General features: G+C 42.2%; 1 protein-coding gene across 10 annotated transcripts in view; it reads right to left on the minus strand.

The window, feature by feature from the left end:
* Positions 1 to 10623: 10623 nt before the first annotated feature.
* Positions 10624 to 26924, minus strand: part of LOC118388151 (FYVE, RhoGEF and PH domain-containing protein 5-like) — a 67083-nt gene continuing 50782 nt past the window's right edge. Inside the window, exons 13-23 of one of the 10 annotated variants that reach the window (XM_052526728.1) lie at positions 25725 to 25808; positions 25517 to 25596; positions 25291 to 25387; positions 24341 to 24478; positions 23732 to 23971; positions 23478 to 23606; positions 22899 to 23053; positions 19844 to 22725; positions 19538 to 19571; positions 16174 to 19435; positions 12461 to 15862 (exon numbers count right to left, since the gene is read on the minus strand). In XM_052526728.1, the coding sequence (XP_052382688.1) occupies positions 22689 to 22725; positions 22899 to 23053; positions 23478 to 23606; positions 23732 to 23971; positions 24341 to 24478; positions 25291 to 25387; positions 25517 to 25596; positions 25725 to 25808 (960 nt within the window). In that variant the 3' untranslated portion in view covers positions 12461 to 15862; positions 16174 to 19435; positions 19538 to 19571; positions 19844 to 22688. Of the gene's footprint in view, positions 10786 to 12460; positions 15863 to 16173; positions 19470 to 19503; positions 22726 to 22898; positions 23054 to 23477; positions 23607 to 23731; positions 23972 to 24340; positions 24479 to 25290; positions 25388 to 25516; positions 25597 to 25724; positions 25809 to 26924 lie in introns of those variants that run through there. The other 9 variants (XM_052526729.1, XM_052526731.1, XM_052526736.1 and 6 more) reach the window with 9 other exon arrangements.

Below are 26924 nucleotides of genomic sequence, written 5' to 3' on the forward strand. Positions count from 1 at the left end.
GTAGTTGTCCACATATTCTAAGTCAGAACTGTCCAGAGTAGTGATGATAGTTGGGTGGGTGGGTGGGGCAGCGATCGGTTAAAGAGCATGCATTTAGTTTATTAGCGTTAAGAAGCGTTAAGAGCAGTTGGAGGCCACGGAAGGAGTGTTGTATGGCATTGAAGCTTGTTTGGAGGTTTGTTAACACAGTGTCCAGAGAAGGGCCAGATGTATACAGAATGGTGTCGTCTGTGTAGAGGTGGATCAAGGAATCACCCTCAGCAAGAGCGACATCATTGATATATACAGAGAAAAGAGTCGGCCCGAGAATTGAACCCTGTGGTACCCCCATAGAGACTACCAGAGGTCCGGACAACAGGCCCTCCGATTTGACACACTGAACTCTATCAAAGAAGTAGTTGGTGAACCAGGCGAGGCAGTAATTTGAGAAACCAAGTCTGCCGATAAGAATACGGTGATTGACAGAGTCGAAAGCCTTGGGCAGATCGATGAAGGCGGCTGCACAGTATTGTTTTTTATCGATTGTGGTTATGATATCGTTTAGTACCTTGAGCGTGGCTGAGGTGCACCCATGACCAGCACGGAAACCGGATTGCACAGTGGAAAAGGTACGGTGGGATTCGAAATGGTCAGTGATCTGTTTATTAACTTGACTTTCGAAGACTTTGGAAAGGCATGGCAGGATGGATATAGGTCTGTAACAGTTTGGGTCTAGAGTGTCACCCCCTTTGAAGAGGGGGATGACCGTGGCATCTTTCCACTCTTTAGGAATCTCGATACGACGATACGAAAGAGAGGTTGAACAGACTGATAATAGGGGATGCAACAATGGCAGCAGATCATTTTACAAAGAGAGGGTCCAGATTGTCTAGCCCAGCTGATTTGTACGGGTCCAGGTTTTGCAACTCTTTCAGAACATATGATATCTGGATTTGGGTGAAGGAGAAGCTGGGGAGGCTTGGGCAAGTAGCTGCAGGGGGTGTGGAGCTGTTGGCCGGGGTTGGGGTAGCCAGGAGGAAAGCATGGCCAGCCGTAGAGAAATGCTTATTGAAATTCTCAACAAAGTTCCATTCCCTGGAAGGCAATGTAAATGTTATTGTACATGGTTCCAAGGCTGTACTATTTCACACACACAATATGTTTCAGTTAGGTTATTTCCCTAAAGTGTGCATGTGTTTGACATGTACAGTGTAATCAACCTAGTGTAAAAGAGATGACTCTGGCTTTTGTAAATGCTTTGTTTTAGTCCAATTTGTCTCCTGTGCTGTCATTAAATTCAAGTGTTGAAACAGTGATACGACTGAATTTGGTTGTGTTCTGTACCCTTCATTTAGCTCTGATGCTGTGTGGTATATCACTCCTGTATCTCCTGCCTGCCCTGGATATTGTGCAACTGTATATTCATATTGGCACTGGTCGTTAGGGCAGGGTGCACAGACGTTTCCCACGGCGATGCCTGCTGCTGTCGTCCCTGTGGTGCCAGGGCAAACATCAGGGTGAGTAACGAGAGGAAGGGATGAATGAAGGGGAACTCTACAACACATAAAACAGGAAATAAATGATCCTCATCATGACCTCCGCTATGGACGGAGCAAGACTTTCTCTATGTTCCTCCCCTGTTTCTATAGCATCCATTCTCACTTCTTCTTTGTGTCCTGTCATTTTCTCTTCCTCTTCACGTCTTGATTCACATGTCCTTGTTTATTTGAGCTTCATGAAAACACCGAACTGCTCTTAAACTGACACAGTGGCTTTCTGTATGAATCGGCTACTGTTTGTTTGTATGTGTGTGTCTGTGCGTGTATTAAATTGGCTTACACACAAGCATGAGATAAACCAGACCACTGTTCTCTGGCCAACACAGTTGTTTTACCCATATATGGAGACAGTGTGTGAGTGTCAAACAGTGAAGCACTTCATAGAATACATTCTCTCAAAGCAGCAAAACTTCACTTTCCTCTTTTAGCCACTGACTAACAGATGTTTTAATCTAGAACAAATGGCTTGTCCATCTGTTTCATATGCTTTACATGCTAACCTATACAACCTATACAAGGCCCTTGTGTATAACATCAAGGGCCTGATTATCAAATGGACACTGGTACATTCTGTTTTAATGCACAACATACCGTTGAAGTTGGAAGTTTACATACACTTAGGTTGGAGTCATTAAAACTTGTTTTTCAACCACTCCACAAATTTCTTGTTAATAAACTATAGTTTTGGCAAGTCGTTTAGGACATCTACTTTGTGCATGACACAAGTCATTTTTACAACAATTGTTTACGGACAGATTATTTCACTTATTTCACTGTATCACAATTCCAGTGGGTCAGAAGATTACAAACCCTAAATTGACTGTGGGAAAATTCCCGAAAATTATGTCATGGCTTTAGAAGCTTCTGATAGGCCAATTGACATAATTTGAGTCAATTGGAGGTGTACCTGTGGATGAATCAATCCCAGAACAACAGCAAAGGACCTTGTGAAGATGCTGGAGGAAACGAGTACAAAAGTATCTATATCCACAGTAAAACAAGTCCTATATCGACATAACCTGAAAGGCCACTCAGCAAGGAAGAAGCCACTGCTCCAAACCGCCAGAAAAAAGCAAGACTACGGTTTGCAACTGTACATGGGGACAAAGATCGTACTTTTTGGAGAAATGTCCTCTGGTCTGATGAAACAAAAATAGAACTGTTTGGCCATAATGACCTACATTATGTTTTGAGGAAAAAGAGGGAGGCTTGCAAGCCGAAGAACACCATACCAACCGTGAAGCACGGGGGTGGCCACATCATGTTGTGGGGGTGCTTTGCTGCAGGAGGGACTGGTGCACTTCACAAAATAGATGGCGTCATGAGGAAGGAAATTGATGTGGATATATTGAAGCAACATCTCAAGACATCAGCCAGGAAGTCAAAGCTTGGTCGCAAATGGGTCTTCCAAATGGACAATGACCCCAAGCATGCTTCCAAATTTGTGGCAAAATGGCTTAAGGACAACAAAGTTAAGGTATTGGAGTGGCCATCACAAAGCCCTGACCTCAATCACATAGACAATTTGTTGGCAGAACTGAAAAAGCGTGTGCGAGCTAGGAGGCCTACAAACCTTACTCAGTTACACCAGTTCTGTCAGGAGGGAGGAATGGGCCAAAATTCACCCAGCTTGTGGAAGGATACCTGAGTTGTTTGACCCAAGTTAAACAATTTAAGGGCAATGCTACCAAATACTAATTGGTGTATATACACTTCTGAAAACATTCTCTCTACTATCATTCTGAAATGTCATAATTCTTATAATAAAGTGGTGATCCTAACTGACTTAAGACAGGGACTTTTTACTAGATTTAAAAGTCAGGAATTGTGAAAAACTGAGTTTAAATGTAGTTGGCTAAGGTGTATGTAAACTTCCGACTTCAACTGTATGTTCTGTCCCAAATCTGAAGGAGTTATGTCCTATTGGTGAACACATTATCCCTTCGTATGTACTGTACTCTCCATTTCTATTGGCAGCCCTTCAGCCCTTTCCTGCAGTCAAATGACCTTGTGGGTTCATGGGTGGAATGTTAATATTTTTCATAATTTCATAATTTCATAAACATTATAATTCAGTCTCCTGTGATGTATATAAAGTGTAATATTGGGATGCAAACTCAAAATTGAATACATTTCAACTATATATCTGGCATGCTAAACAATTTCTCTCTCTCTCTTTTTTCTACATCTGTCTACAATTCCTCTGATTGTGCAGCACTCAATCAATGACAAATTGTAACTTCTGAATGTGCTTCTGAAACTTTCTGAGGAGGTACAGACAGGAAGTGTCATTGTATATCTTTAGAGCTCCTTTCTCACCTTTAGGACTCTACAGAACACAGAGACTTAAAGACAGAGGAAGAGAGAGAAAGAGAGAGGGAGAGGTCTACCACCTGAGAACGAGGAGGGACATGCTCGAGGAGAAGGAGAGCACAAAGGACATGGATGGATTCGTGAAAAGTAGAGTAAGCCCACTGGGCACACACTGGTCAAATCAACTTTGTTCTTTCGAAAAGGGACATTTTTCCTGTTGTCTCTGTTTCTGTTTCCCTGCCTCTCTTTCTTTCCTTCTCAGCACTAACTTAGTATTGGGTCACGGTGACGTCAGGGATTGTGGTAACTAAGAACAACCCCATTTATTTATTTTATTAACTCCATTTATTTCTTATCTTTCCTTCACTGTTCACTCTGATCTCAGTAACTCAATCTTTTTTAAAATCTTTAGCCAACATATCCAAACATACTGTACCTCTACTTCAGTCTTGAACCCTGCTACATCTTAATTTTCCCTCAACCCCTGCTATCTACTTCTTCAAGTTTTGTCCTCGCTCACTCTGTCAAGTATCCCCTCGTTCCTTCTCTCCTCACTGACCTGAATAAGGTTCTGTTAGTTTGTATACTCTGAGACAAACCCAGGCTTTGAGGTGGTTTCAGAAGACCTGGATAGATCAGCCATTGAAGTGAAAACAAGGTACTTATGTTTAGCGTTGAAAACGAATTAGGCCAAAATGTTTTGTGCTGTTTCTTTAACTTTAATTATTCATACCAACTGCTGCGTTACTTTCCTTGGTGTGCTGGTCGGTTGGGACTCTGGGAAACTCTTTGATATAGCTAATTACCGTACCACAGTTGTGTCATATTACCATCAGTTCTAGCCGGGAAGCAGGGTGGGCACAAAGACACTAAGGGATACATGCATCTATAGAGATAGAATCTGAAGCTACAGAAGATTTCAGGTATAGTCCACAAGCGGTATGCATCATAAACCCCTCACAATGGAAATGAGCTCATGTCTACTTTACTATCAGATTTTGAGAGTACAATCATTTGAATAATGAAGGCCATTCGGTGCATACACATGTCTGCATAGGACTACAGATGGTCTGATGGAGAAGAGTTGAATATCTCTGGAACCACCTGAACATAACAATCATATAAGCTGTGCAGAAGCACACCCAATGACTGTGTTATAGTTTTAAGATACATTCATCATGGGTGATAACAGAAACAACACAATTTAAGTACAGCAAATGTGCAGGCTCATTTACTGAACACCAGCCATAACTCCACAATCCCAGTTGTGTTCCTTCACTGGGAGTAAACTCATTACACTGTGACACATTCCAGAACAGGCTGATATTTTTGCTTCACAATGTGATTCTCTGTCTCTGTCTCTCTCCCTCAAATTTGTATTTGATGAATCGCAACACCGCCACCTACCGAACTGGAGTGTGAGGCCATTCACATGTGTGTCAGATTGCGTGCACACGTGTTCAATTAGGGGAAGGCTCCAGGTGCGTTGGGAAAACAGGCTGCTCTCCTATTTCGCCACCAGAGGGAGCCTATGTACAGCCCCACCCTGATGCTCCAGAATACTGGTGATCTTGATGCTCCAGATATTATAAATCATTATGTTTGGGTAGTGCAAACCTACTCCAAGATGTGTGGAGATAGGGCTTTGTTAATAAAAAACAAGGGAAATGACTTGAATGACTAAGCTACTAAATTCAAGATTTTAATGTACTCTGCTTTTCTTTCATCCAAATACAAGGCTGCTGTGGTGTGGGCGTGTGTGTGTGTGTGTGTGTGTGTGTGTGTGTGTGTGTGTGTGTGTGTGTGTGTGTGTGTGTGTGTGTGTGTGTGTGTGTGTGTGTGTGTGTGTGTGTGTGTGTGTGCGTGTGTGTGTGACATTCAAACAGCTTCCAGTCACAAATACAAGGCTGCTGTGGTGTGGGCGTGTGTGTGTGACATTCAAACAGCTTCCAGTCACAAATACAAGGCTGCTGTGGTGTGGGTGTGTGTGTGTGTGTGTGTGTGTGTGTGTGTGTGTGTGTGTGTGTGTGTGTGTGTGTGTGTGTGTGCGTGTGTGTGTGTGTGTGTGTGTGTGTGTGACATTCAAACAGCTTCCAGTCACAAATACAAGGCTGCTGTGGTGTGGGCGTGTGTGTGTGACATTCAAACAGCTTCCAGTCACAAATACAAGGCTGCTGTGGTGTGGGCGTGTGTGTGTGACATTCAAACAGCTTCCAGTCACAAATGCAAGGCTGCTGTGGTGTGGGCGTGTGTGTGTGACATTCAAACAGCTTCCAGTCACAAATACAAGGCTGCTGTGGTGTGGGCGTGTGTGTGTGACATTCAAACAGCTTCCAGTCACAAATACAAGGCTGCTGTGGTGTGGGCGTGTGTGTGTGACATTCAAACAGCTTCCAGTCACAAATGCAAGCTGCACCTGTGCAACTCCAACCCTCAGTTAGTAAACAGTGAGTGACAAACTAACAAAATAAGGGAACATCCTAATAGTCTAAGTGGCTACGCCTTCTTGTCCTTCTCTTCATCTGGATAGAGTGTAGACTTCTAAATGTTCACTGCTAAATGTGTAAATGTAGTCTGCGGCAATGTAAAAGCATAATCTGAGAAGACATTCAATGTAGATAACAGGGAAAGGATGATTAAAATGCAGGTGTTAAACGTGCAAGTCATTATACTGCACTTATTTATGTTAACAATATCTTGAATATTACTCTTACTTGTCAGATTTCACGATTGGCAAACACAAAGATGAGTACAGAGGAGGCATGCAATGACCAGCCCAGGGAAAATCAGCACAGAAGTGGTGAGTGAATAACCATTCCAGTCTGTAGGTGTAGTCTACTGTGTAGTCCAAGGCATGCTCCCTCTAACCACCTTGTTTCCCTATCTCTGTTTCTCCCTTGCCTGAGGTCTGATGACTCCTGTCACAATTCACTTGATGCAAATCACCATGTGAAAAGAGAGAGAAATACGCAATAAACCAATCTATTAATTTATGAAATAAAACTGGGTAATAATAGGCCTGCTACATGGTTACTGCTAGTCCTGCATAGCTTGCTGTCATGTATACAGTTAATAACAGTAAGTGCAGTCATTTTAACAGTAACATTCTGTCTTAGGGCATACCATTGGAGAGGCGTGCAGGATATTTGCCGGCCCGTACCTCTGCCAGTTTGGCAACGTTTTCCCGCGTCAGGAAGAAGAATGAAGCGTCGGTGCGAGCGCAGACATTGACATCCATGTTTGGTTTTGATTCGGAGGGGGGTGGTTCCATCTAACAATTGGATTTTATTATTAATTGGGCACCGCTAGGCCACGCAAACAACATTCCTTATCAAAAGCGCCCACGGATATGCACTCCGACGTGGGAGAAGCATCGCCAAACAACAGGCACAGGTCGGCAAATAAATCGCAAGGTAGCTAAATGTTATACAGCAATACAGAGCAATGAAAGCAAATCCATGTGTCTGTTTTGCTTATTCAGCATCTACTGACTGACTTATGCCATTTAGCGGACGCTTTTATCCAAAGCTTGGCTGTCTTGGCTGTCTCAGTGGCTGCAGAAAATCCAGAGGTATTGCTGCTATAAGAAATACAGTATTTAATCAACTTCAGCACTCTGCTTTGGTACATCAAATATTCACATGAAAATGATTGTCTAACCATAAACAAAAATAAAATAGCCACTATTTTACCTCCTGTATCTTCAGCAACTCAGCCCTCCAGTGTTTGTAGGTATTTGTATAACTGGACCCCAGCAGGCTGGCTTGCATGGAGCTCCTGTGTGCCCTACTAGACAAGTGCAGAGGTCTATCTCCATGTTCACAGTATCAAATAAAATACAATTTTATCAAATCAAATTTTATTGGCCACATACACATATTTAGCAGATGTTATTGCGGGTGTAGAGAAATGCTTGTGTTTCTAACTCCAACAGTGCAGTAGTATCTAACAATTCACACATCTACAAGTCAAAGAATGGAATTAAGAAATATATAAATATTAGGATGAGCAATGTCGGAATGGCATTGGCTAAAATAGAGTAGAATAGAATACAGTATATACATATGACATTAGTAAAGCAGTATGTAAACATGATTAAAGTGACCAGTGATGCCATGTCTATGTATATAGAGCAGCAGCCTCTAAGGTGCAGGGTTGAGTCCTTGATGATCTTTTTGGCCTTCCTGTGGCATCGGGTGCTGTAGGTGTCCTGGAGGGCAGGCAGTGTGCCCCCGGTGATGTGTTGGGCAGACCGCGCCATCCTCTAGATAGCCCTGTGGTTGCGGGTGGTGCAGTTGCCATACCAGGCGGTCATACAGCCTGACAGGATGCTCTCAATTGTGCATCTGCAAACTTTTGTGAGTGTTTTAGGGGCCTAGCCAAATACCTTGAGCCTCCTGAAGTTGAAGAGGCGCCGTTGCGCCTTCTTCCCCACACAGACCTAACACGGTCTGTGTGGGTGGACCATTTCAGATAGCAGTTGATGTGTACGCTGATGAACTTGGTGGCACTGTGTTATCCTCAAAGCGGACGAAGAAGGTGTTTACGTGGCTTGTTTTCCCTTTGTAATCCGTGATTGTCTGTAAACCTTGGAACATACGTCTGAGTCGTTGAATTGCAACTCCACTTTGTCTCTGTACTGACATTTTGCCTGTTTGATTGCCTTATAAACAGTGTAGTTATTCTTTCCATATTTGACCATATTCCCAGTCACCTTGCTATGGTTAAATGTGGTGATTTGCACTTTCAGTTTTGCGTGTATTCTGCAGTCTTTCTGCGGTTTCTGGTTTGAGTAGGTTTTAATAGTCACAGTGGGAACAACATCCCCTACACGCTTCCCTATGAACGCAACGTGTCAGTGTATATGTCAATGTTACTCTGAGGCTACCCGGAACATTTCCCAGTCCGCATCCCAGTCCATTTTGAAGCATGGATTCCGATTGGTCACACCAGCGTTGAATAGACCTTAGCACAGGTACTTCCTGTTTGAGTTTCTGCCTATGGGAAGGGAGGAGCAAAATGGAGTCGTGATCTGATTTAACGAAAGGAGGGCAGGGGAGGGTCTTGTAGGCATCCCGAAAGGGGGGTTATCGGTGATCAAGCATTTTAATAGCGCGAGTACTACAGTCAATGTGTTAGTAGAACTTCAGTATCATTTTCCTCAGATTTGCTTTGTTAAAATCCCCAGCTACAATAAATGCAGCCTCAGGATATGTGGTCAACAGTTTGCACAAAGTCCAATGTATTTCCTTGAGGGCCATCGTGGTTTCGGCTTGAGGGGGAATATACATGGCTGTGACTATTACCAAAGAATTCTCTTGGGAAGTCTCATGACGTTGGCCTGGGGGGAGGTTTATGACAGTCATAAATACCTCTTCCCCCCTTTTTCCTATCTCTACCCTACTGATGTTACATTTTCAAACCCCTTGGTTAATATAGAGATTCTGGGAACATCAGAAGGTGGGGGGAAATGAACTATAATCTGATAATCCGACCTATTGAACATATGTGGTACTTAATGAATATGATGTCAGTTTGGTTGTCATCTGAGACATTCTCATCAATGATAAGATGACAAACTCTACAGAGGAAAGTCCACACACACATCAGAGTTATTGGATTCACATGGAATTGTTGTTCAATTTAAATGTTTGAATATGAAATTATTTGTGATGGGATGAAATGTGATTTTTAGCTTCTAAAATGTGAGAATTGGGTTTTCATAAGGTTAGGGCTCTGCTCAATCAGTGGCCCGCCCCTGTGAAGAGTCAACTTTTCAGACACACCCTTCTCGCTCCACTATAAAAAGCCTTGACGACAATATAACCTTCTGTTCCGAGGATGTGAGGACGACGGTCCGATGTCAGAATGGTTCAGATAATAACTACAGAACGATGCCAACATCAGCGTGAGCTTTGGTTGCGAATGGTATGAACTTTGAACTCTTATTCACTACAGAAGTGATACCTCCTAGCCGTTGAGTTAGCAACAGCAGCTGCAAACGTAGGTTAGGAAGGAACAGACAGAGTATCCCGTCTGTCACACAACGACGTTACTACAACGTATCCAATTGACCACCATAGACATTCTTCAAAGGACTCGGTTTGGCAACACAGCCTTCCATCTACCACCAACCTACCGAAGCGCAGCTCAGAGTAAATATTTATTGCATTTTCCTTTTCCAAATGGGTGGTAATTTAGAATGCATAAGATACTGTATTTACGATAGCACAGCTTCTTCCTTTGGTCCTCAGTCTTCCCGCTCTTTCACTCAAACCCAGCCCTTTTCTTTTGTGTAACCAGTTGTCATATCTGTTCCGCCATCTAGGGACGTTTTCCTTTATGACGTAATTTGTAATCAAGTTATGATTAATTATGTGTATATGTAATTCTGTGTGATTAGTTAGGTATTTAGTAAATAAATAATTAAACCCAATTTTGTGTTGCTGATTCAACTTGTTAGCCAGGGTTCGTGAAGATATCTGAAAGTTGTAAATTCTTGGTTGAGACTGAATTAAGGTGACGATTAATATTGACTGCTATTGATGTAAAATATTACTAGGTCGGTCTTTAAGAGTTTATTCGGAAGATAACAGCTCTATAAATATTATTTTGTGGTGCCCTGACTAGTTAATTACATTTACATGATTAGCTCAATCAGGTAATATTAATTACGGAGAAATTATTTTATAGAATAGCATGTCATATCACTTAATCCGGCATAGACAAAGACACGACAGAAGTAAAACGGTTGGAATTTAATTGTGAGTTATTCTAGGTCGGCTGAACAAAAGGACTTGGGTTTCTGTACGTTATCACAATTGCACCAAGAGTAGTTAATTATGAAACATACATCACCACCTTTGAGGGCCTTCAACTGTTGAAGGAAGTCCTGAGGAAGAGGTCAGGCTGGTCCTCGCCTCATTACAGATGACTGCAAGGCAGAGAGGAGAGCATTAGGAAATGCCTTTCTAGGGGCCAAACTGCTCCTCTACACGTCCCACCTAGTCCAGGCAGTGTGGAGGTGACTGTGGAGCAAGGAGAGTGGAGTAGACTGTCTTCGAAGACATAATTTATGCAAGGCAAGAGATGGTTGAGCTCCTGTATCAACAGCCAAAACACAACCCAGTTGTTGCCGGGTTAGTGTAGTATAACAGTATAATGAGGTGTGATCTATTAGCTTTGTTCAGTCATTTTCTAATGATAAAACCAAGACTTGCTGGTCAGTTTTAGTCTTATATAAATTTATCCAGTCCTTGTTTGGGATATGTTGTTATTTGGGGAAACACTTTCCCTTATTTTGTCAGCAATATGCAATAGTACAAGACATTGTTCAATTACTTTACCCTAATTACAGGTACAAGAAATTCACAGCCTACTTAGATCAACTGTTCAGTCGTCGAGAGTGTTGAGCACTCAGCTATCGGGAGGGAACGACACATCACTTTGTGGAGGCATAAATGCGGGTCCTTGCTGACATTGCGCCTAGAGGCCTACTATAAGGCACCGTGTTGCCCTTGGCCACTGGGAAATGTTCCAGCGCTCATGATTTCGCTCCCCGGGGAGCAACGTCAACCCATCTGACATCAAACAGGTAAGATGTACTAAATACAGGTTCGCAATATTACAAAAATCCATCATGTGGTCTTTTATTACTTGTTGTATCTTATAGCTTGCATTCTAAGTTGTCTATCCTCTCTCTCCTAATGTCTGCCAGATGGGGGAGAAATAATGAAGGCCACCACACCAGGCCAGCAAGATGTCGCCGACAGACATGGCAGCTCTGCTTATAGCTCCTTAGCAACTTTGCAGTATTTAGTTTTTTTTGGTGTGTTATTTCTTACATTATTAGCCCAGAATGTTTTTTATGTTATTACGTACAGCCGGAAATATCTTTTGGATATCAGAGCGGCGGTAACTCGCCAGCATTACAACCAGGAATACGACTTTCCTGTATTGGATCCTTCATTCGTACCACCCAGGCAATTGAACTTATCCTATGCTGCTCCAAGACACCTCAGAGAAGAAAGATTCGGAGTGGACTTCTAATCCGACTCAGGAGGTGAAGGGTTACAGAGGGGTATAAGTGGGGTGTGAGCAGCTCGTCCTTGATTGCAAGGACAAGGATGAGAGGCACAGCCAGCCCACGACAAAGAACCAAGTGCCTGACCGACGCACACCCACTGAACTGACCGCTGCCCCACCATGCCCTGTGCTCAGCCCCTCAGATCTTTCTCTCCCTCTAAAGATCTAAGGTCTTTTCCTCTCCAGATCTCAGGTCTGGTCTCAGGCTATTTCGGTCTACTGCTATTTCTAGACAGTAGACAGGGCTCAAGCACCAACAGTGTTGTGTGCCTAACCATTTCTTGATCTACAAATACACCTGCATATCAGAGAGAGGGGATACATGTTTGTTTTAACTTAATTTTCAAGTTACTCTTTAACAGTCTATGGTTCGAGAACCATCTGCACAGGTATCAGTTTGTTTATTATGACTTTGTCCCACTGACTTTGTTATTATATAGTCCCAGTAACTCTGTCATATCTATTGCAACACTATTGATTCTGATCAAATATACATTCTTTCTTTGTCTTAAGTACAGAGGAAATAATTTTCTGCTGAGTTTATTTACTGTACTTTTAACTACATACTGTACATCAACATTTACATTTACAATTCCGAATTATATGCATGTTAGAGATATAATCCCATAACACTATTGACATAACCAATAAACACAGGTATGACGAACACATGTATTGGCTAAGTGTAGATATACAGGACATACGCATGACAAGCTGCATTTTGAACAGACTACTGTAAAATGTACTCTGACAAGCCTGACAGGATAGTCAGTTAGCATATGATCTCAAAGAAGCAGAATTAGAAAAGAGTGATGTCATCAGCATCTAAAAAATAAAAACAAGGCAAATGTTTCTCTTGAAAATTGACTGTTGGTGCTAAAACTGATATAGGTATTTTTAGTTACCATTTTCTTTGCATCAGTTTTTTTTCATAGAATAATTTTGTATATGTCATTTATATACAATGTAGTCGAGAGTGTTTAGATTATGGTATTAACCTAATTGTTAATGAATTGTACAGTACAGTGCAAAAAACAGCATGCCAAAAGGCATCAACATGGCACTTCCACATATTCTTTTGTGATTGCAAAGACACAGTGGAATCACATGGGTTTAAGGTGATAAGATGTTATGTGTGTTATATAAATGAATAGGATTCTCTTTGCTAAGTTTAGAGCATTTATTTTATATCTACCTGGAAGAGATTGGCACTTAAGACATAATTAATTGTAGTGTTGATTGAGGAAGCTCCTCTGAAAAGATAGTTTACCAAGCCACCAATTACTTGACACGGAAAGACGTTAAGCTACACTAAATATACCCTTAAAATATATATATTTTACTTAAGTAACATTACTTTAAAAAAGTAGTTCACTACCAAACTACTTTGTGAAGAAGTATTATATGTAAATGACTAGAAATTGCAAGAAGAGATCACGTCGGGGTCATATGTTAACATAAATAAATACCAAAAAATAAATTCCAGGTGAGAATTACACAGGTCTGATGCAGAAAAGGAAAGGAAATGATTGCCTACTTCACCCATATTTTAAATTATTTTAGCAAAACAAGTAGTGTGTAGTTTCAGTAGTTAGTTACACCACTACAATAAAATAAAAGATTGATACAATCTATAAAATATTGTATCATGAAGGAGAGGCAATTCAGTTTCCAATTTCATTAAGTAGAAAGGGAAGAGGTAGAAAGGATGCTGTTGTCTCTTTCGGATGAAAAGCCACTTGGTACAGAGTTACAGCTAACCAAATATCGACCCCAATCTCTCATATTTTTAACAAGTGCTTTATGTATGGGGTGTGCCCAGAAGTCTGGAAAGAGTTAAACGTTATTCCACTACCTAAGGATAAAAAAAATCTGCATTCACTGGTCCTAATAGTCGTCCTATAAGCTTGCTGCCTGTGTTAAGTAAATTATTGGAAAGAATTGTATCTGTACAAGGATTATTTCTCATATAATGGTCTGATAACGGGTTTCCAGCATGCATGCAAAGAAGAGCATTCTACGAGTACAGCCTTAGCACAAATGACAGATGATTGGTTAAAGATTATGGATGATAGGAAGGAAGTAAGTTGGTGCAGTGTTGCTTGATTTCAGTGCTGCTTTTGATGTAATTGATCATGAACTGTTACTAGGACAACTCAAATGTTATGGTTTTAAGGATGCAGCTCTATCCTGGATGGTATCTATCCTGGATGGTATCTATCCTGGATGGTATCTATCCTGGATAAATCAAAAAGTGTTCTTTAATGGTAGCTTTTCAAATATTAAAGATATACATTGTGGTGTTCCTCAAGGAAGCTGCCTAGACCCACTACTCTACTCTATCTTTACTTATGATTTACCTTCAGTAATGAACAAATCAAGAGTGGGCATGTATGCTGATGACTTTACAATGTATAGTGCAGCATCAGAATGTAATGAGCTAACAGATGTACTGAGCAGTGAATTAAGAATGGTGTCTGAGTGGGTTGACATTAACAAATTAGTGTTGAACATTTCTGAAACTAAATGTATTGTGTTTGGTTCAAGATATATGCTTGCTGATGACCCTCAAGTGACTTTGTCGATGAATAGAATACACGTAGTTTAAAAACAACAACCACTAAGGGTCATGTTGGACGCAGCTTTATCATGGTCAGAACACATAGATTATATTGTTATTAAGATGGGTAAGGGAATTGCTGTTAGAATAAAATATTCAGAGTATGTAACAGCTAGCACTCTGAATCAGGTGATTCAATCCCTGGTCCTATCACACTTAGGGTACTGTCTGGTTATATGGTCAATGCCTGGTCCTATCAAACTTAGAGCACTGTCCGGTTATATGGTCAATCCCTGGTCTTATCACACTGTCCGGTGATATGGTCAATCCCTGGTTTTATCACACTTAGAGTACTGTCCAGTTATATGGTCAATCACTGGTCCTATCACACTTAGAGTACTGTCCAGTTATATGGTCAATCACTGGTCCTATCACACTTAGAGTACTGTCCAGTTATATGGTCAATCCCTGGTCCTATCACACTTAGAGTACTGTCCAGTTATATGGTCAATCCCTGGTCCTATCAGACTTAGAGTACTGTCCAGTTATATGGTCAATCCCTGGTCCTATCACACTTAGGGTACTGTCTGGTTATATGGCCAATGCCTGGTCCTATCAAACTTAGAGCACTGTCCGGTTATATGGTCAATCCCTGGTCCTTTCAGACTTAGAGTACTGTCCAGTTATATGGTCAATGCCTGGTCCTATCAAACTTAGAGCACTGTCCGGTTATATGGTCAATCCCTGGTCCTATCAGATTTAGAGTACTGTCCAGTTATATGGTCAATCCCTGGTCCTATCACACTTAGAGTACTGCCCAGTTATATGGTCAATCCCTGGTCCTATCACACTTAGAGTACTGTTCAGTTATATGGTCAATCCCTGGTCCTATCACACTTAGAGTACTGTCTGGTTATATGGTCCAATCCCTGGTCCTATCAGATTTAGAGTACTGTCCAGTTATATGGTCAATCCCTGGTCCTATCACACTTAGAGTACTGCCCAGTTATATGGTCAATCCCTGGTCCTATCACACTTAGAGTACTGTCCAGTTATATGGTCAATCCCTGGTCCTATCAGATTTAGAGTACTGTCCAGTTATATGGTCAATCCCTGGTCCTATCAGACTTAGAGTACTGTCCAGTTATATGGTCAATCACTGGTCCTATCACACTTAGAGTACTGCCCAGTTATATGGTCAATCACTGGTCCTATCACACTTAGAGTACTGTCCAGTTATATGGTCAATCACTGGTCCTATCACACTTAGAGTACTGCCCAGTTATATGGTCAATCACTGGTCCTATCACACTTAGAGTACTGTCCAGTTATATGGTCAATCCCTGGTTCTATCACACTTAGAGTACTGTCCAGTTATATGGTCAATCACTGGTCCTATCACACTTAGAGTACTGTCCAGTTATATGGACAATCATTGGTCCTATCACACTTAGAGTACTGCCCAGTTATATGGTCAATCCCTGGTTCTATCACACTTAGAGTACTGTCCAGTTATATGGTCAATCACTGGTCCTATCACACTTAGAGTACTGTCCAGTTATATGGTCAATCACTGGTCCTATCACACTTAGAGTACTGCCCAGTTATATGGTCAATCCCTGGTCCTATCACACTTAGAGTACTGTCCAGTTATATGGTCAATCCCTGGTCAATCACTGGTCCAGTTATATGGTCAATCACTGGTCCTATCAGACTTAGAGTACTGTCCAGTTATATGGTCAATCATTGGTCCTATCACACTTAGAGTACTGCCCAGTTATATGGTCAATCCCTGGTTCTATCACACTTAGAGTACTGTCCAGTTATATGGTCAATCATTGGTCCTATCACACTTAGAGTACTGCCCAGTTATATGGTCAATCACTGGTCCTATCACACTTAGAGTACTGTCCAGTTATATGGTCAATCCCTGGTCCTATCACACTTAGAGTACTGTCCAGTTATATGGTCAATCATTGGTCCTATCACACTTAGAGTACTGTCCAGTTATATGGTCAATCACTGGTCCTATCACACTTAGAGTACTGTCCAGTTATATGGTCAATCACTGGTCCTATCACACTTATAGTACTGTCCAGTTATATGGTCAATCCCTGGTCCTATCACACTTAGAGTACTGCCCAGTTATATGGTCAATCACTGGTCCTATCACACTTAGAGTACTGTCCAGTTATATGGTCAATCACTGGTCCTATCACACTTAGAGTACTGCCCAGTTATATGGTCAATCCCTGGTCCTATCACACTTAGAGTACTGTCCAGTTATATGGTCACCTGCTGCAAAGAAAGATATAAAAAAGCTCCAAATGGCTCAAAACAGGGCTGGTAGATTACCTCTTCATTGCTCTAAACAGGGCTGGTAGATTACCTCTTCATTGCTCTAAACAGGACCGGTAGATTAGCTCTTCATTGCTCTAAACAGGACCGGTAGATTAGCTCTTCATTGCTCTAAACAGGGCTGGTAGATTAGCTCTTCATTGCTCTAATCAGGGCTGGTAGATTAGCTCTTCATTGCTCTAAACAGGGCTGGTAGATTAGCTCTTCATTGCTCTAAACAGGGCTGGTAGATTAGCTCTTCATTGCTCTTAACAGGGCTGGTAGATTAGCTCTTCATTGCTCTAAACAGGGCTGGTAGATTAGCACTTCATTGCTCTAAACAGGGCTGGTAGATTACCTCTTCATTGTTCTAAACAGGGCTGGTAGATTAGCTCTTCATTGCTCTAAACAGGGCTGCCAGATTACATCTTCATTGCTCTAAACAGGGCTGGTAGATTACCTCTTCATTGCTCTAAACAGGGCTGGTAGATTAGTTTTTCATTGCTCTAAACAGGGCTGGTAGATTACCTCTTCATTGCTCTAAACAGGGCTGCCAGATTACCTCTTCATTGCTCTCAACAGGGCTGGAAGATTACCTCTTCATTGCTCTAAACAGGGCTGCCAGATTACCTCTTCATTGCTCTAAACAGGGCTGGAAGATTACCTCTTCATTGCTCTAAACAGGGCTGGTAGATTACCTCTTCATTGCTTTAAACAGGGCTGGTAGATGACCTCTTCATTGCTCTAAACAGGGCTGCCAGATTAGCTCTTCATTGCTCTTAACAGGGCTGGTAGATTAGCTCTTCATTGCTCTAATCAGGGCTGGTAGATTAGCTCTTCATTGCTCTAAACAGGGCTGGTAGATTAGCTCTTCATTGCTCTAAACAGGGCTGGTAGATTAGCTCTTCATTGCTCTTAACAGGGCTGGTAGATTAGCTCTTCATTGCTCTAAACAGGGCTGGTAGATTAGCGCTTCATTGCTCTAAACAGGGCTGGTAGATTAGCTCTTCATTGCTCTAAACAGGGCTGGTAGATTAGCTCTTCATTGCTCTAAACAGGGCTGGTAGATTAGCTCTTCATTGCTCTAAACAGGGCTGGTAGATTAGCTCTTCATTGCTCTAAACAGGGCTGGTAGATTAGCTCTTCGTTGCTCTAAACAGGGCTGGTAGATTACCTCTTCATTGTTCTAAACAGGGCTGGTAGATTAGCTCTTCATTGCTCTAAACAGGGCTGCCAGATTACATCTTCATTGCTCTAAACAGGGCTGGTAGATTACCTCTTCATTGCTCTAAACAGGGCTGGTAGATTACCTCTTCATTGCTCTAAACAGGGCTGGTAGATTACATCTTCATTGCTCTAAACAGGGCTGGTAGATTAGCTCTTCATTGCTCTTAACAGGGCTGGTAGATTAGCTCTTCATTGCTCTAAACAGGGCTGGTAGATTAGCTTTTCATTGCTCTAAACAGGGCTGGTAGATTAGCTCTTCATTGCTCTAAACAGGGCTGCCAGATTATCTCTTCATTGCTCTCAACAGGGCTGGAAGATTACCTCTTCATTGCTCTAAACAGGCCTGCCAGATTACCTCTTCATTGCTCTAAACAGGGCTCGAAGATTACCTCTTCATTGCTCTAAACAGGGCTGGTAGATTACCTCTTCATTGCTTTAAACAGGGCTGGTAGACGACCTCTTCATTGCTCTAAACAGGGCTGCCAGATTAGCTCTTCATTGCTCTTAACAGGGCTGGTAGATTAGCTCTTCATTGCTCTAAACAGGGCTGGTAGATTAGCTTTTCATTGCTCTAAACAGGGCTGGTAGATTAGCTCTTCATTGCTCTCAACAGGGCTGGAAGATTACCTCTTCATTGCTCTAAACAGGGCTGCCAGATTACCTCTTCATTGCTCTAAACAGGGCTGGAAGATTACCTCTTCATTGCTCTAAACAGGGCTGGTAGATTACCTCTTCATTGCTTTAAACAGGGCTGGTAGATGACCTCTTCATTGCTCTAAACAGGGCTGCCAGATTAGCTCTTCATTGCTCTTAACAGGGCTGGTAGATTAGCTCTTCATTGCTCTAATCAGGGCTGGTAGATTAGCTCTTCATTGCTCTAAACAGGGCTGGTAGATTAGCTCTTCATTGCTCTAAACAGGGCTGGTAGATTAGCTCTTCATTGCTCTTAACAGGGCTGGTAGATTAGCTCTTCATTGCTCTAAACAGGGCTGGTAGATTAGCGCTTCATTGCTCTAAACAGGGCTGGTAGATTAGCTCTTCATTGCTCTAAACAGGGCTGGTAGATTAGCTCTTCATTGCTCTAAACAGGGCTGGTAGATTAGCTCTTCATTGCTCTAAACAGGGCTGCCAGATTACATCTTCATTGCTCTAAACAGGGCTGGTAGATTACCTCTTCATTGCTCTAAACAGGGCTGGTAGATTACATCTTCATTGCTCTAAACAGGGCTGGTAGATTACATCTTCATTGCTCTAAACAGGGCTGGTAGATTAGCTCTTCATTGCTCTTAACAGGGCTGGTAGATTAGCTCTTCATTGCTCTAAACAGGGCTGGTAGATTAGCTTTTCATTGCTCTAAACAGGGCTGGTAGATTACCTCTTCATTGCTCTAAACAGGGCTGCCAGATTATCTCTTCATTGCTCTAAACAGGGCTGCCAGATTACCTCTTCATTGCTCTAAACAGGGCTCGAAGATTACCTCTTCATTGCTCTAAACAGGGCTGGTAGATTACCTCTTCATTGCTTTAAACAGGGCTGGTAGACGACCTCTTCATTGCTCTAAACAGGGCTGCCAGATTAGCTCTTCATTGCTCTTAACAGGGCTGGTAGATTAGCTCTTCATTGCTCTAAACAGGGCTGGTAGATTAGCTTTTCATTGCTCTAAACAGGGCTGGTAGATTACCTCTTCATTGCTCTAAACAGGGCTGCCAGATTACCTCTTCATTGCTCTCAACAGGGCTGGAAGATTACCTCTTCATTGCTCTAAACAGGGCTGCCAGATTACCTCTTCATTGCTTTAAACAGGGCTGGTAGATGACCTCTTCATTGCTCTAAACAGGGCTGCCAGATTAGCTCTTCATTGCTCTAAACAAGGCTGGTAGATTACCTCTTCTTTGCTCTAAACAGGGCTGGTAGATTACCTCTTCATTGCTCTAAACAGGGATGGTAGATTACCGCTTCATTGCTCTAAACAGGGCTGGTAGATTACCTCTTCATTGCTCTAAACAGGGCTGCCAGATTAGCTCTTCATTGCTCGAAACAGGGCTGGTAGATTACCTCTTCATTTATCTAAACAGGGCTGGTAGATTACCTCTTCATTGCTCTAAACAGGACCGGTAGATTAGCTCTTCTTTGCTCTAAACAGGGCTGGTAGATTACCTCTTCATTGCTCTAAACAGGGCTGGTAGATTACCTCTTCATTGCTCTAAACAGGGCTGGTAGATTACCTTTTCATTGCTCTAAACAGGGCTGGTAGATTACCTCTTCATTGCTCTAAACAGGGCTGCCAGATTAGCTCTTCATTTCTCTAAACAGGGCTGGTAGATTCCCTCTCCATTGCTCTAAACAGGGCTGCCAGATTAGTTTATTAAAATGCATCAGAATCTCTCATGGCTTCACGTTAGAAACAAATTACTATCTAGTCTTCTGATTTTCTTTAGGAATGTTATATATATATTTTTTAAACACAGTATTTGTCTGTCCAATTAGTGCATACTAGCAACACGCATAACCACCAAACCAGACAGGCAAATTCAGTGCAGCTAAAACAACTGAAGCCAAGGACAAATTGCCTTAAATCTACAGTTTTATATAGAGACATAGCTGAATGGAACTTTTTACCAATCCATATTTCTCAGGCAAAAAGTAAATCCACCTACAAGAAGAAAAAAACAAACATCTAATGTGATAGACCATATGACTGGACAGGAAATAGAAAACATCTAATGAGATAGACCATATGACTGGACAGGAAATAGAAAACATCTAATGAGATAGACCATATGACTGGACAGGAAATAGAAAACATCTAATGAGATAGACCATATGACTGGACAGGAAATAGAAAACATCTAATGAGATAGACCATATGACTGGACAGGAAATAGAAAACATCTAATGTGATAGACCATATGACTGGACAGGAAATAGAAAACATCTAATGAGATAGACCATATGACTGGACAGGAAATAGAAAACATCTAATGTGATAGACCATATGACTGGACAGGAAATAGAAAACATCTAATGAGATAGACCATATGACTGGACAGGAAATAGAAAACATCTAATGAGATAGACCATATGACTGGACAGGAAATAGAAAACATCTAATGAGATAGACCATATGACTGGACAGGAAATAGAAAACATCTAATGAGATAGACCATATGACTGGACAGGAAATAGAAAACATCTAATGTGATAGACCATATGACTGGACAGGAAATAGAAAACATCTAATGTGATAGACCATATGACTGGACAGGAAATAGAAAACATCTAATGTGATAGACCATATGACTGGACAGGAAATAGAAAACATCTATTGTGATAGACCATATGACTGGACAGGAAATAGAAAACATCTCATGTGATAAACCATATGATTGGACAGGAAATAGAAAACATCTAATGTGATAGACCATATGACTGGACAGGAAATAGAAAACATCTAATGTGATAGACCATATGACTGGACAGGAAATGAAAAACATCAACTGAATGTTAAATCTGTTTTCTGTCAGGTATTTTAATTAGTTCAACTACCACCAAGCTACTGCAAAATATAGTTAAATGACTAGTTAAACTACATGCAGTTCACTACTCCCCAAAACGTATGAATTATCATTTGAATGAATGAAGGATAATAACGTCCCGTCAGGCACATTCTTTCAGCCATAACACACTGCATTCAAGTGGAGACTATTGGCCCATAAAAATGTAGTCACCCTTTTAAAAATGTTTAAAAACTATACATTATCTATGAAATATACTTCAAAATGATATTTTGTTGAATAATACTAATACTGTCTGTAACATTTCACATTCTGTCATTGTTATTACAGGTGTAAACCTGCGGTGTAAAATAAGTATGTTTACATAGAGTACAGAAAATACATTGGGCATGATGTAACATCATGTAATAACATTTCTGTTATGTATTTACAAATAATTATTATATCTCACTTCAAAATATGGGAATTGAATATTACACTATATATTCCAAATATGACATGACTCTTATATGTTCTCATACAATACATAAGCTGTTCATATTAACTTGGTATTGTTTAAACAGCATCAAAAAGCCTATGATATCAAAAACAAAACCCATACCAAGTTGTTCTATGTACATACACATCCATGGTAGAAAAGAAGTGTCAGAAAGTAAAGATAAGTCTGTGAATGTACATGGCACTGAAGACTGTCAATGGAAAAAGTTGTAAAAACACATCATCTATGAGCTTTTAGACACAGGAGCGGAATTTGTGGCATGTTATTGCATGCAGCATACTCATCTGAGAGGTTTTCACCTTAGAGACTCCCAAGCAGTAACCTCACACTTGGATGTTTGCCCCACACAGAGTCTGCATGATCTTCTTTCTGCCTGTAGATGGCAGCCATGTCAAAGATGCTCTTGCACAGAGACGTGTAATTCTTCCAGAGTGAGAATTGGTCCAGTGCATTAAGGGATGGATTATAAGAATGATATTCAATGTCCTTCAAGAGAAAATAAGTTTTCATAGATATTCCATTTAGGCATTGTGAGGGACAGCTGTAAACCAGGACAGAGAGCGTAGGTAGGTAGGTGATGCACAGCAGGGTCAGTCTGTGCATACAGGCAGATGTTATAACACTGTGGCCTCCTCCATGGCATTGACCCACCTGTGAAACACAAGTGGACTACATGAACACCATGGACCTGTGTGTGTGTGTGTGTGTGTGTGTGTGTGTGTGTGTGTGTGTGTGTGTGTGTGTGCGTGCGTGCGTGCGTGCGTGCGTGCGTGCGTGCGTGTGTGTGTGTGTGCATGCGTGTGTGTGTGTGTATTTATCCTGACCTGCGGGCAGTGTGCTGGTCATCTGCTCTAAAGGTGTAGTATAGAGTCTTCTTGTGGTAGAGCTGAAACACGTTGAATCTCTCCTCACCCTCTGGCCTCTCTGTCAGCTTCACTGTGAAACCCTGCAGGGGCAGACTCTCACGTGCCACCTTGTCCTGTATTGAGCGATAGACAGAGAGGGAGAGAGATGGACAGAGAGAAAGAGAGAGGGAGGGAGAGACGGACAGAGAGAGAGAGAGAGAGGGGGAGGGACATTGATGAGGGACAAGTCACATATTCAGCTGTATATACCAATGATATTTGTAAAACATTCTGAGAAGCATGGAAACTAACTGCTCAATTGTATTCATGAGTTCAGTTGTTAATGATACTGCTTGTTCAAAATGGTAGCTACAAAGCTTGATACAAAAACACAATAAACAGTACAAAAAAAGAAAGAGAAAGAGAGCACAGAGAGACTATGTATAAGCTTTTAAGAGAGTCAAGAATAGTATAGGCATAATGTGAGTATATTAAGGGGGTGTGTGTGTGTATGTGTCTCTGTTTGGGGCTGGTGTGGGAGACTCTGTGCCCCCTCACCTCACGTGCTGTGAAGGTGTAGAGCACCTTGTCTTTGAGGATGAACCACAGCCTCTTCCACTTCCTCTTGCTCTTCTTACGCCATTGCAGGCTGCCACTCATGGCCGAGTCCTCAGCCCGCAATGCCACCTGTAACAAAGACTCACAGGTCAACGCCAGGAAGATAGCCGGGTCTACCATAGCTGCCTGCATCAGTGCAGAACGTCATGACTACAAAGATAGGTCAAAGGTCAAATGTGATGAATATTGCAGACCTGGTTGAGAGGGGAGGTGCTCTTCCTGCTTCTCCACAGGCTTGGGGGCTGTAGGCTCTGGAACACGGCTGAGAGGGGCCGACTGGCCCGGTGGGTGCAGGGGCTGGAGTTACCACACGCCCCTGAGATACTGACACCTATCTTCCTGAGCTCAGCGTAGCAGTGGTCACACACTTTGGCCATTCTGTCTTTGAGGTACTTCAGAGGATACCTGTTCCTGGAGCAGGCACGACACACAACCTGGGTTTGGATAGAGAGAGAGAACAGGTATGAGAGTGGAGAGAGGGGTGATCCGGGGAGTGTTAAAAAATATATAAATATATGCCATTTAGCTGACGCTTTTATCCAAAGCGACTTACAGTCATGTGTGCATACATTCTACGTATGGGTGGTCCCGGGAATCGAACCCACTACCCTGGCGTTACAAGCGCCATGCTCTACCAACTGAGCCACAGTATTAAAGCATAGGTAGAGAGCCACTTTCTGGCAGGATAATGTAAAAGTGGGTTGGGCTGGGGTCAGGATGTTGTCCTGTAACAGCAGTTTGAGTGAGGGGTCCTGAAGCAGCAGTAGGAGTGAGGGACGCCTACAGTAAGGTGTGTGTCTCACCTTCCCACAGGCGTTGCAGTGGTTGCGTCTCAGGGTCAAGCTGAAGTCAGAGGTACAGTTCATACACATCATCACATGAGACACGGGCACCAGCACTGGAGCTGCCTCCCCCAGGGCCATCCACAGCTTCTCACGTCCCTTCATGGGGAAACAACATTACCACAACGTTACCACAACGTTAACACAACGTTACCACAACATTACCACAACGTTACCACATTCTCACAACAACGTCACCGCAACGGTACAACAACAATACCTCAATGTTATGACAGCGCTACGACAATGTTACAATAACATAACAACAACGTTACGACAGCGCTACGACAATGTTACAATAACATAACAACAATGTTACGACAGCGCTACGACAATGTTACAATAACATAACAACAATGTTACGACAGCGCTACGGCAATGTTACAATAACATAACAACAATGTTACGACAGCGCTACGACAATGTTACAATAACATAACAACAATGTTACGACAGCGCTACGACAATGTTACAATAACATAACAACAATGTTACGACAGCGCTACGACAATGTTACAATAACATAACAACAATGTTACGACAGCGCTACGACAATGTTACAATAACATAACAACAATGTTACGACAGCGCTACGACAATGTTACAATAACATAACAACAATGTTACGACAGCGCTACGACAATGTTACAATAACATAACAACAATGTTACGACAGCGCTACGACAATGTTACAATAACATAACAACAATGTTACGACAGCGCTACGACAATGTTACAATAACATAACAACAATGTTACGACAGCGCTACGACAATGTTACAATAACATAACAACAATGTTACGATAACATTAACCTTATTTGCATTTCATACATTTCACACGTAAAATGTTATACAAGTGAGCTTCAATGGTATCTCCTGTACTGAGTCATTCAGGGGTGAACTCATTACCTCACTGCAGGGGCCACCAAAAGTACACAGGCCTGCAGCATGGTCTGCTATGGCCCGACTCAGTGTGTGGAACCAGTCGTCCCTTTCTCCACAGGAGCTAGGAGCAAAGAAACAGATATGTGTTGAGGCTGTACACATAATTATACATATGCACATAAATACTGTATCTAACCAATGGACAAGCCTTGTACAAAGCCCCAGACAGGTGTCCTCTGCTTTGACTCACCTGGCTGACAAGGTGATGGTGACGTCAGACACCTCGATCCTCAGGGCATTGAGCACATTGTCTATGACAGGTATACTGACCTGGGAGAACAGGACACATAGCACAGCATAGCACATTCAGCACACACACACACACAAGTCACGACAGAGCCAGAGGTCAGGGGTTAAGGGTCAGGGAAGGTCATCTCTGTAGGAGGGGGAGGACTCACCTTCATCCCAGACAGATAGAGAGTGTTCTTCAGCCTGTATTTACCATCCTGCTGAGGGTAGGTGTACAGCATAACATCATTCATCTAGTGGAGACAGAAGCAGATGGTTACAATCATAGCTTATTGTTTGCATGGAAAGCCTGACTACCAGCCTGAAATGTATATCTAATTTAAATATCTGGCTAGTGTAACTATGATGCCACAGGGGGGCACTATAAGCTTTTGCAATTCATGGGGAATCTCCTGAGTCCCACAGAAACAGCTTTGGATTTCCATATTATTCACACGCTTACCCCTCAAACCAGACATTCCCATGTAACACACAACAAAGGCTACATGATAAAAAGTCACCAATGTTTATTTGCTCATCACACCCAATATACTGTAATCCTCAGAACTTCAGCCTATTATGTTAAAGGGCCTTATTTAGAGTGGGACAAAAGTGGTGACATCATTGGTCACACATAATGTTTGCTCTAAAACCTGTGTGGCCCATAAGGCAGCATCCAGGAATTCTCTGCCCGTTCCCTTCCAGTTCCCAGCTGCTCTGAGAGCATGCCTGATCTGGATGGAGGTTCTGGAACCAGCCACCACAACAACAACACAAGCTCAGCAGGGACAAAACAGGATGTGACCCTACAGTCCTGACTGTGACCTCTGGTGGTGCTCACACTGCAGGCCTATGCCACCCTGCCTCACACACTCACTCTCAGTAGCAAACTCACCACATACAGATTGCTCAAAATGACCCCAGGCAAGAGATGTGTACCAAGTACAACCTATAAACTCCATTTTGACCATGCATTAGATGCCCAACTACAACACATTCACTTTCCCAACACGTTTCTCTTCCTCAAGTAGAAGAGAGGAAGACAGTGTGACAGTACCTCTCTCTTCTCCATCCTCCCCTAATCCCTTCATTCACTCATGGCTCTCTCCTCTCTAAGACTCTCCTTTGGTTACCATGACAGTGCCTTGATGGTTGTTGAGCGCTGTTCCTCAGTTTCACTAAGTGAGTGATGGCTTTCATCCTCTCTGTTTGGACTTTCCTTAAAGGCCCATATATTATACCTGCTGCCCCTTTCCAACCATCTACTCCAGAGGAGCTACCCAGTTACTCACACATTATCGGTCTCTCAACCATCACTCATAAACAACCCAGTTTAGAGAGACACATGGAGAGAGAGACACGAAGACACT

This window comes from Oncorhynchus keta, chromosome 10 (genome assembly GCF_023373465.1).
Source record: "Oncorhynchus keta strain PuntledgeMale-10-30-2019 chromosome 10, Oket_V2, whole genome shotgun sequence".
Taxonomy (NCBI): domain Eukaryota; kingdom Metazoa; phylum Chordata; class Actinopteri; order Salmoniformes; family Salmonidae; genus Oncorhynchus; species Oncorhynchus keta.